Source organism: Dasypus novemcinctus, chromosome 10 (genome assembly GCF_030445035.2).
Source record: "Dasypus novemcinctus isolate mDasNov1 chromosome 10, mDasNov1.1.hap2, whole genome shotgun sequence".
Classification (NCBI taxonomy): domain Eukaryota; kingdom Metazoa; phylum Chordata; class Mammalia; order Cingulata; family Dasypodidae; genus Dasypus; species Dasypus novemcinctus.
Window position 1 is genome coordinate 122,618,608 of NC_080682.1, and position 12,253 is coordinate 122,630,860.

At 37.6% G+C, this 12,253-nt stretch overlaps 1 protein-coding gene across 2 annotated transcripts in view; it reads right to left on the reverse strand.

The window, feature by feature from the left end:
- The window catches only part of GRM5 (glutamate metabotropic receptor 5), a 548,158-nt gene that overhangs the window by 150,340 nt on the left and 385,565 nt on the right, over positions 1-12,253 (reverse strand). For both annotated transcript variants that reach the window (XM_058306158.1, XM_058306159.2), the window contains one exon: positions 10,374-10,609. In XM_058306158.1, the coding sequence (XP_058162141.1) occupies positions 10,374-10,609 (236 nt within the window). The remainder of the gene's footprint in view (positions 1-10,373; positions 10,610-12,253) is intronic.

Sequence of the window (12,253 nt, forward strand, 5' to 3'; positions counted from 1 at the left end):
ATGTCCTCATTTTCATTTTTTATTTTATTTACTGGCATGTCTCTTTTTTTCTCTGTCAGTCTAGCTAGCACTTTGTCAATCATGTTATTTTCTTGAAGAGCCAACTCTAGGTTTTGTGAATTCTCTCTATTGCTTTTTGTTCTTAATTTAATTTATTTCTGCTCTGATCTTTGCTATTTCATTTGTTCTACTTGATTTCAGGATAGATTGCTCTTCTTTTTCTAGTTCCTCCAGCTGTGTAGTTAGATCATTGATTTTGGCTCTTTCTTCTTTTTTAATGTAAGGGAAAGGACTATAAATTTCCCTCTCAGCACTGCCTTTGCTGCATCCCATAGGTTCTGATATGTTGTGTTCTCATTTTCATTTGTCTTGAGGTATTTATTGATTTCTTTCAGAATTTCTTCTTTGACCCACTGATAATTTAAGAGTGTATTGCTTAATCTCCATGTATTTGTCAATTTTCCCTTTTTCAACCTCTTGTTGATTTCCAGTTTTATTCCATTATGATCAGAGAAATTGCTTTGTGTAATTTTGACTTGTTGAATTTATTGGGATCTGCTTTGTGACCCAATATATGGTCTGTCCTGGAGAAAGATCCATGACCACTTGAGAAGAATGTATATCCTGCTGTTTCGAGGTACAATGTTCTGTACATGTCCATTAGGTTTGTTTGTTATCATATTATGCAATCTCTGTATCTTTATTGATTCTTTGCCTAGATGTTCTATACAATGCTGAGAGTGATGTATTAAAGTCTCCTCCTATTCTATGGGGGGTGGGGGTGGGGCACCCAATAATTCAGTCTGTACAGGCTGAATGTGCCTGCTGTTGCCCAGAAAAACTGAGGAAGCACAGCTCCCCCTCCTATCCTATTGGAGTGTGGGATGTAGTGCCAAGTTTCTGACTCTTTGGTCTGTGCTAGTGAAAAGCTCCTGCAGTTGCTTGGAGAGGCTGGTTCCCCAATATCCTCCCTGCCAGAGGTGGAGCTGTGGCCTAGGCTAGGGTCACAGTCTGATCTGGATGGAAAGAAGCTGGTCCCTACCATCACTGTGGTTTTCAATCAGCTCCATTTCCCCTCATGTCTGGGATGGAGTTAAAATGACAGCTACAAACCTCTTTCCTACTTTGACAGGTTCAGAATTTAGCTGTTCATAGGATTATACTTTAGCCAGTTGAGTTTACCAATCAGTAATGTAGTCAGTTCCCAGCCACCCTTATTCCTTCATTTTGGGGAACTGGAGCTTCCAAGCTTTCACTGCCAGTGGAGTATGGGCACCAACCTCTGTGGTGTGGAGTGCTCTACTCATGAATCTTCTCTGCAAATGAGCAGTCTCCTCCTTCCATTCTTTCAAAGGTGTTTCAGGATGCTCTTTTGGTCTCCTGGGCCCCCCAAACAGGTGCTTTAAATAAATATGTTTAGATTTCTTTTTTTTTTCAATTTCTCCCCCCTCCCCCTCCCCATTGTCTGCTCTCTGTGTCCATTCACTGTGTGTTCTTTTGTGTCTGTTGTATTCTAATTAGGTAGCTCCAGGAACCCAACCTGGGACCTTCCATTCTCTTGTTCCACCTCAGCTCCCTAGTTCACTGTGCCTCATATTGTCTCTTCTCTGTGTCTCTTTTTGGTTGCATCATCTTGCTGCATCAGCTCTCCATGTAGATGGCTCCATTCCTGGGCAGTCTGCCCTCCTGCATGGGGCTGTACTCCTTGCACAGGGTCACTACTTGCACAGGGGGTACACCTGTGCGGGGCGACACTCTTTGTGCATGGCAGCACTCCATGTGGGGCAGCTCCCCACACAGGCCAGGAGGCCCTGAGTATTGAACCCTGGACCTCCTATATGGTAGGTGGAACCTCTCTTGTTGAGCCATATCTGCTTCCCATGGTTAGATTTCTAACTGCCCTACGGGATAAGCTGACTCCTAGAATGCCTTATTCAGTCTTCCTCTTATATAGCCAACTGATTTTTGACAAGGCTGCCAAGACTACTCAACTGGGAAAAAAAATCGTCTCTTTAACAATTGGTGCTGAGAGAATTGAATGTCCATATTCAAAAAAATGAAAGAAGATCCTTATCTTACACCACATACAAAAATTAACTCAACAAGGATCAAAAAATGAACTATTAATACCAAGAAAATAAAACTCCTAGAAGAAAATGTAGGGAAGCATCTTCAGGATCTTGTGTTTCTTAGACCTTAAACTCAAAACACAAGCAAAAAGAAAATTAGGTTAAGTGGTACCTCATTAAAATAAAATAAAAATATTTTGTGCATCAAAGGACTTTATCACAAAAGTGAAAAGACAACCCACTCATTGGAATAAAATATTTGAAAAACACATATCTGATAAGAGCTTATGCTTAGAATATATAAGCTAATTCTACAAATCAACAATAAAAAGAAAAACAATTTAAAATGGGCAAAAGTCTTGAACAGATATTTCTCCCAGGGGCTATACAAATGGCTCAAAAGCATATGAAAAGATGTTCAATATCACCAGTGATTATGAAAAATCAAATAAAAACCACAATGAGATGCCATTTCACATCTTCTAGAAAGGCTATTATTTTTTTAAAAAGCACAGAAAATTACAAGTTTTGAAGAAGATGTGGGGAAATAGGAACACTCATTCATTGCTGGTGGGAATGGAAAGTGATACACTGTGGAAGACAGTTTGGCACTTCCTCGGGAAGCTAACTATAAGATTACCATAGACTCATGCATGCTCTCTATGATAATAGGTATAAAACCCAAAGAACTGAAAGCAGGGATGCAAACATGTATTTGCATAACAACGTTAATAGTGGCATCATCCATTTCCAAAATTTTACAATCAACCCTGTAGCAGTTTGATATGGTTATGAATTCCAAAAATAGATACTGAAATATGTTTGCAATCTGGCCTGTACCTGGGCATGATTAATTTATGATTAGGCTTTGATCAGGTCACATAATTAGGGCGTTGGCAAAGGGCAGAGTTGAAGGTTTTTGATGATGGAATTTTAATGCTGGAGTTTGATGTTGAAGCATTAAGCTAGAGCTCCAGGAAGTAAGCACACAGAGGAAAGAGAAGGAAGCCCCAGGAGAAAGGGAGGAACACTAAGCCCAGGAAGAAGCAAGCCCTGGGAAGAGAGGAACCCTGAACCCAGAAGAAGCAAGACCCTGGAAGCGAGGAAGCCAGAAAGCCTGAACCCTCGCAGAAATCAGCAGCATTTTTGCTCCAGCATGTGAAAATAGACTTTGGTGAGGGAAGTAACTTACACTTTATGGCCTGGTATCTGTAAGCTCCTACCCCAAATAAATGCCCTTTACAAAAACCAACCAATTTCTGATATTTTGCATCAGCATCCCTTTGGCTCACTAATACAAACCCTAAAGAGAAATTGTGTAAAAATTAAGCATAACTCCCCGCTCCCTACCCAGCCCTTGGTAACCTATACTTTAGATTCTAACTCTGTGAGTTCCTTGTACTAAGTATGTCATATCCATGAGATCATGCAATATTTGTCCTTTTATATTTCGCTTATTACACTCAACATGATGTATTCAAGGTTCATCCACATTGTCATGTGTACCAGAACTTCATTCCTTTTAAATGCTCAATAATAAATATTCCATTGTACCATATTTTGTTTATCTGTTCCTTGGTTGATGGGCACTTGGTTTGCTTCCATCTTTTGGTAACTGTGGATAATACCACTATTGACATTGATCTTTAAAAAAATAATACATGAAATTACACAAACAGTGGTTGGTTAGTATTACTCTGTCTGATAACACCATGGATTCTTATTAATAGCACGATTACAAAAATGTGGGTTTAATCAATTATAACTGATGCTCCACACCAATTCAAAGTGTTAATATGATGGTATACGTGACTTCCATATTTTACGTATAATTGTTTTGTAAACTCATAACTTCTCTAATAATTTTTTTTGAAAAATCACAATCATATATTCACCAAATGTCTAAAATAAAAAACACAATACAAAGGATGTGACACAACTTCCAGTCTCATAAATTTTGGTGGAAGTATAAATTAGTTCAAACACATTGGAAAACTGCTTGTTAGTTTTTCTACTAAAGATAAGCATAAGATTAGTCAATGACTTAGCAATTCCATCACAGAAATCAGGATATATGTCTGCCAGGAGAAATTTACCAGGCTAGTAATAGAAGCTCTATTTACAATACTTAAAGACTATAAATAACACAAATGTCCATCACTAGAAGAACTGATAAATAAATATGGTATTATCAGACAAAGTAATACTAACCAACCACAAAAAAGTAAATTGATTCATGCAATTACAGTGATGAATCCTACATTACTCTGAGTGGAAGAAAGCCAGAAATGAGAGTAAATAATGTATGATTCTACTTATAGGCAGTTTAAGAACTGGCAAAAATGAATTGGTATAGGAAAAATTTATTTTAATGGGTCATGTTATTGACTGAGATTGTGTATGAGGGAGTTTTCTGAGGCCTATGCTCTTGTTGGTAGTTACAGAGATGTACCTATATATCAGCAAAAATTCATCAAGCTCTACACTTAAGATTTGTGTGCTTTATGAGCATTCCTATGTGTATTTTACCCATTGTGAAATAACAAAATATACCCCCCCACACACAAAGACACACATAAGACACATGGAAGTGCCTTCCTTAAAAAAATGGGAGGGGATCCTAAAAAGAGAATTTAAAATGCTATTTTCGTCTTGTTTTCTGATTAAGTAGTAATATGTCCTCAATTTAGAGTGTCTAAAATAGATACATATAAAAGTAATATTTGTATGTTTATTATTAACAATGAGAGTGAATGATTTACTTAACCTTATTCCTCATTGCTAATTGCTCTAGGAACAATCTGCCAATATAGCTATTGTACATTTATCTATTGATTTGTACATTTACCTATGGCTTTTTAATACTTATTTTATAATATTGTAGTAGTTTTCAGGTGGTAAGAAAAATATTTAGACTATCATACTTGCCATCTTACTGTGCCTTTTAAATGTTTACCATGTTTCTTCTTAACACAGGGACTTCAAAAATTCAACTTCATCAAAATTATGAAATATTTACATCTCATATATTCTATTACTTTCGAGTAAAACCATCCTCAGTTCCATACATTAGCTTCTCTTGGCACTGTAGTTTCTTTTTCACCTTTAACTCTCTTCCCCATCTCTGGATATGTGTACGTGTGTGTATGTGTGTTTTTGTGTTCCATCTCTGGGTTTGCGTGCATGTGTGTGTGTGTTTGTGTGTGCTCATGTGCACGCATGCTGTGAAAGAAGGCTCCCTCGACTTTTACTTATTTTTTCAAAATATGTAGCTAGTCTTCCCAGCTTCTGATTTCACAGGTCTTGCGGCTCTTTAGTGGAATTCACCCCAGCACTGGCATTACGATGGCTGTCGTTCTTCATTAAGACTGTTGATGTAAGATTTTATTTTTATTTTGCTTTTGTTATCAATGTATTCATCTATATTTTAGTGGGAAATTGGGAGCGGCTAGCTGAAAGACTGATATCCAGATTTTATTATGCATCAATCTAAAGAAAAACAAATTGTACTTGGCTAAAATTGTACTAAGCTAGCTTTACTGGCTTTGCAATTAACCTTGTGTTGCTATTAGTCACATTGGTTTTTCCCCCAGATTTAAAAAATATCACTGATTTGTAATCCATCCAGAATTAATTTCTAGGAGTTGGTCTCTTTCCAGGAAGACTTTATTTTACTTATTTATTTGTTTTTGAGTATATGAATTTTCTGCAAACTTTTTGGTTACCAGATTTTTTTCTCCTTATTCTCCATAAGGCTATTGTTAATTCTATACTACTAGATTTAGATACCTCTCACTCAGGTTCTAGCTTTTATACTTTGCCTTCTAAGAAGCTCTTAAGAAAAATAAGCTTTAAATCAGCTGTATTGCCACTTCAATTCAACACAAATTCAATTCAACACAATTCAGCTATCTATTGGGAGGCTCAAGGTACTTTAGGCCGTGAATTAGATGAAGCTTTCTTGTCCAACATGGATAATAAACTCTTAATATTTCTTACCACTCCAATTCAAAAATGCTTTTCAGATAAAAATAACTGTCTCATTCAGTCTGTCTTATGAAAGAACTTATAGCACATTATATTTAAGAAAGAGCTAGTCATATTCAGTTGTGTTATAACTATGCATGTGCTAACTGCACCATTCTGAAGAAATGGGAATTGAGAAGCTAAAAACACATTTGGGTAAGTAAGGAAATAGTGTCAAAAGAAGCAGTTACAAAAATTATGAATTTGGGGGTATATATGATTTCATTCCATAGCCATGCATAAATGATGTTAAGAATTATTTTTGTTTTTTGTACCTTTGACTGATATATTAACTATTATTTAATGCAAATTTGGTGGTGATTTTTTTTTTTACCCTATAGTATTCTAGTTCTTTAGTTAGTGTAATGGTTAAACTGTAGACAAATCTGAGTTCAATTTTTAAGTTCTAGTGCATAATACTTACGCGAGCTTGAGCAAGTTAGTTCATCTTTAAATCTTTGTTTTGTTGTTTCTGAAATGAGGGTAAGGAATAACAAATGTATTACATATGAAATATTCATGTTTATGTACAAAATGATGTCTGTTGTCAGATAAGATTTCAAGGAAGGCCTCTTTTTACTACTAGAGAAAGGGAACAGATTCTGAGCAGAGGGAACAGAGCAGGGGGCTCTGGTGAGAAACCAAGAGCTGCAGTCGCAGGACCAAAGGGAGGCTTTACAGAGCAGTTTCCATAGAAATAATGTTTCCATGGAAATCAAAGAGCTTTTAAAGACTATCTAAGCAAGACTCCAAAAAGAGGGAGTCAGAGAAGCAAAGAACTTGATACAAGAGGAGAAACTTCTGCCCAAAGAGCATAGGGGGAGAGCAACAGTAATTCCAGAGGATGCAGACTGACTAAAAATTCGCTTTATGCTGGTTAGGACTTGTCACCAACTCCTTAGTAAAGAGGACCTGGACATGCAACCAGAGCTACTGCACACCCTTTATAACTGCTGTAGCTAAATAGAGCAATCCGCATGCAAACAGAGAGGCATACGCTCCCCGAATATCAAGGCAGGAAAGACGTCTATGTCTCCCAGAACCTGATGGAACTGTGACAAATGGGAAATTAGCTGCAAACATTGCAACTGTGAAACAAAGTCACAAGACAATTTATTCTCACACATTGTTTCATGTAAGTAAAAAATAAACACAAGGAAAATAAACAAGCATTAGAAGATATTGGACAAGACTGGCCAGAATCTCAAGGAGGAAAAAGGCAAATGTATTCCACATCATGCTTCTCTAATTCCTGGATTTCATTACTTCTCTAATACCCTTCACCCCAGCATCCCTCCCTTGTCCTGCTCCCCAAATAGGGACTAATGTAAAGCTTCTGGCTTCTTATTTTACCAAGTAATGGCATTTTTAGAAAATCACAAAACACTAGAGACCAAGGATATGGGTTAGACATGCCCTCCAGGTAACATGCTTCATGAAAACTTACTATATTGTTCTTATCTTTCTCCTTTTGGAATTGTTTCATGAGCCAGGATTTCAGATGTACACCCTCGTTGTTCTCTAGTGGGATCATAGATTAGCAACTATACCATTAACTAAAATATTTTAATTATATTATTTTTATCAAATTGTGTGTGTGTGTGTATGTATTAATCCTACATGGTTATAATAGTCAAAATTCTCTTTGGAAGATACTAACTGAATAGAGCCTTATTCAACTTAAAACATTCGATGGCAATTTGTTGGTGTAATGATCGCTTTTCGGACGCACTAAATACTTTGAAGGCAGTTTTCCTCAGTTTGGTACCTGTATTAGTTAACCAAAGCAAATGCAAAATACCAGAAATCTGCTGGCTTTTTAAAGGGTATTTATTTGGGGTAGAAACTTACAGATACTAGGCCATAAGGCGTTTAAGTTACTTCCCTCACCAAAGTCTGTTGCTTTGTGTTGGAGCAAGACAGCTGCTGACATCTGCCAGGTTCAGGCTTCCTCCACTCCTCTCTTCCCTGGGCTTTCCTTTCTCCAGGCTCAGCTACCCTGCTCTCTCCACAAGGCCAGCTGTAGACTATCAGGCAAATGGCTCTGTCTCTCTCCCTGGAGCTCAATTCTCTCCAGGCTCAGCTACCTTGTTCATCTGTGTGCTTACTTCCTGGGCTCCAGCTCAAAAAACTCCAAACTCCCTTCTCTGCAGTGTAGTTTCTCTTTGAGTCCCCACCCTCCAAGGGGGTGGGGACTCAATGTCCTACTGACATTGTCCAATCAAAGTCTTAATCATTATTTAATCAAGTAAAAGCAAAACCTCTGAATTCAATATACTCTAATATTTCTGGAGGGACAGACCAGTTTACAAACATAATCCAGTATTTATTTTTGGAATTTATAAACAATATCAAACTGTGACAGTCCCCTTACTACTAAAGCACTATTTCTCATGTTGTAAGTCCTCAAATGGCATGGATCATGTTATGTCACCTGAAACAGCACAATTCTATATAGAAAATAACTGTTACTATTTGATGGTTCATTGATGGAAGTATTAATTGGATCTATTCTTCAACATTCATTTATTCATTCTTCAGTTATATATGAAACACTCACTCTATTCTCAGTACTATGCTAATTGCTAAATGTAACAGCAATAAGCAGAATGCAGACTCTACTCTCAAGGATTAAAAAAAATAGTTTCTCTCTGGAATTCATCAAAATTTTAAAAAATGATATGTCAGAGGACTTTATCACAAAAGTGAAATAAAAACCTACTCAAAGGGAGAAAATATTTGGAAACCACATATCTGACAAGGATTTACTCTCCAGAATATATAAAGAAATCCTACAACTCAATAATAAAGAGACGAACAACCCAATTAGAAAAGGGCTAAAGACTTGAAGAGCTATACAAATAGCTGAAGAGCACATGAAAAGATCTTCAACATATTAGGGAAATACAAATCAAAACCATAATGAGATGCCATTTCACTCCCACGAGAATGGCTACTATTAAACAAACAGAAAATTGTTAAGTTTTGGAGAGGATGTGGAGAAATGGGAACACTCATTCATTGCTGGTGGAATGTAAATGATGCAGTCGCTGTGGAAGACAGTTTGGCAGTTCCTCAGGAAGCTAACTATAAGATTACCAGGTGCCCAGGCAAGCCCTCTATTAGGTACAGCCCCAAAGAACTGAAGCAGGGATTCAAACAGATATATGCACACCAATGTTCATAGTGACGTTGCCCATAATTGCTGGAAGATGGCAACCACCCATCAACTGATGAGTGGATAAAATGTGATATATACATACAACAGAATATGATTCGGCATTAAAAAGAAGTGACATTATGGCCCACGTGGCAATGTGGATGAACCTTGAGTGAAATGAGCCAATCACAAAAGGATAGATATTGTATGATCTCACTGATATGAAATAATGAGAATAATCAAACTCATGGAGTTAGAATCTAGAATATAAGTTCCCAGAGTTTGGGTTGGGCATAGGGAATGGGGATTTAATGCTTAATTTGAACAGAATTTCTCTATGGGTTGATTGTAAAGCTTTGGAAATGGGTGGTGGTGATGGTAGCACAGCATTGTGAGTATAATTAACAATGCTAAAATATAATTATGAATGTGGTTAAAAGGAAAAATCTTAGGTCATATACATGTTACTAGAATAAAAATTAAAAGCTAAAACATAGAATTGTACAATACAATGTACAATTTATTGTAAATAATGGACTACAGTTAATTTTAGTACAATACAAAAATGTTCTTTCATGTATTATAACAAATGTATCACTGTATCACAAGGTGTTAATAATAGGATGATACATTGGGAAAAAATATACCTTAATGTAAAGAATGGACTATAGTTAATACTACAATTATAATATTATTTCATCAATTGCAACAGAGATACCACTCTAATGCAAAGTGTCAGTCATAGGGAGGGGTGTATATGAGAACACTTTTTTACACGATTTTCCTGCAAAACTTACAATTTCTTTATTAAAAAGATTTAAAAATGTAGTTCCTCTCTTGAGCTCACATGATCCTTTCAGCATATTATGTTACAGAAGTGTATCCAATCTCTTAGATGGTATAACTAATAATTTAAACTCTCAACAGGGTTAATACTTGTTTTGTTATGTTTCCTAAGTAAGTATAAAACCTGCTCATCACCATAAAGAGCAAGACCCACTCTTTTTAGGCATCAGTCCTCCTTTAAACAGATTACCATCACTGGCTACCCTGCGCGACTCACTTCAATTGTATCCTTCACCTTATCTACTTTAAATGAAAATAGTAAATTTGCTTACTATTGCAAGTCTTGTTGTATTTGCTGTTCTCCTGGGCAAACCCTTCCAGACGACACTGAAAACGATGCTGCCAAAATTCTTGAAACCAAGGGTTTCGGAGGTTTGTTTCTGGCCGGAGCTTCAGATAATAATCATCAAACCACTTGACATCGGGAGACTGGAGCTTGATGGTGATTCCACCAAGAGCTTCTCGCTGATAGCCATCTGTCACATCATACCTGTCAGCCCAGCCGTCACTGTGGGGAAAGAAAAAACCCTTCAGTTTAGGACAGACAGCCTCTAGGCAAACGGCTCCATCTGCTTTCCTTTTGAAAAGAATAGTCCTTAAACCGCTGCTGCCTCGGGCCTCCCTCTGTCCTGCATTCCATCAAGGTGATCATTGCGATAACAGCTTGTTAGAATAAAAAGTGCAAAAACATAAACCTGGAAACTTGGGCTCTAAAAGTGCTGAAAGTCTCCACCTACATTTACCTCGGACTGCAGAGAACATTCAGTACTTGGGCACTATATTACTGGTTGCATAATACAGTATATGTGTGGAAATGGCATAGTAATTCCATTCACACTGCTGACTCAACAGTCATCCCTAATTCATGTTAAACGTACACACACTACTTGTTCTTTCCTTAAATATCATAAAATAAGGAAGAAAAATACTTCCAAAACCTGCCTAACATTCACTTAGTCACCCTATAACATGGTATTCATTTTTATCTAATTTTACCCGTGAATTACAGAGAAGTTAAAGAAAAGCCCTTGCTGACGGTGGTCATTCGCGACGTGCTGGTTCTTCAAACCCTCTTGGTAGTTCATAGTCCGTTTCCTCTTACCTGTGCTGTGGTGCTTCTCTAATAAGTTAAAGACACACAGTATGAAATGACGCTTCATCTCAGGGTAACTGAAGGGCCTTCTTACCATGGGCCATCTCAGTTGGTGACAGGGACTTCCCCCTTGACAGCATGTTGTTCTGTGCACCCGTCACCCAAAGTAATGTAGGACTTTTAAGATACAAGTGGGAGCAGCCAAGAGTTCATATTTACACTGTACAAGAAAATAACAGAATAAATAAAAGAATTCTACGCTTATTCTGAAAGATGCACGAGGCACAGCATTGGAAATGATAGGCATGATGAGAGGGTATTTCAAATTTAGGTGCACCCTGGCCCATCCAGAAAAAAGTGGACTCTGACTTGCCCCATCCTGTCTCCCACTAGAATACAGTGTGGGCTCTGTGTTTGCTGGAAACTGGTGGTCCTAATTTTTTCTTTGAAGAGGTGCAAGTGCTCTTCAAGGAAAGAAGAAGAAAGGCAAGGGAACATTTACTATGACAGTTTGAGATTATTTATGAACTCCAGAAAAGAAAAGGATTATGTTTGTAAACTGATCTGTTCCTCTGGGCATGATCCCATTTGATTATATTAGATGCAGCTGAGAGGTCCTTGATTAAATTAAGATTAGGGCTTGATTCCATCACATCAGTAGGCTGTAATTCAGGTAAAGTCCCTGCTCTGCTTAGTGGGCTATATAAACAGACAATTACACAAGAAGATGCACAGAAGAAGACATGGATGAGGAGAGCACTCTGTCATGTTTGATCCTGGGGCACCAGAGAGAGCTGAGCCAATCTCCTGATAGTTTACAGCTGACCTTGCAAAGAGACCAGAGGGGCTGAGCAGCTGAGAAGGCCCAGAAAGAAACAAGCCCTATGCCAGGCAGTAGCTGAGAGAGAGAAGGCTGAATCCTCACAGAGATCACCCGCCATATTGCTTCAACATGTGGCAAATGACTTCAGTGAGAAAGCAACCTTGAGCTGAAACTCTTTAAGGACTTGTAAGTATAAGCTTTTACTCCAAATGAACACCCTTTCTAAAAGCCAAAAG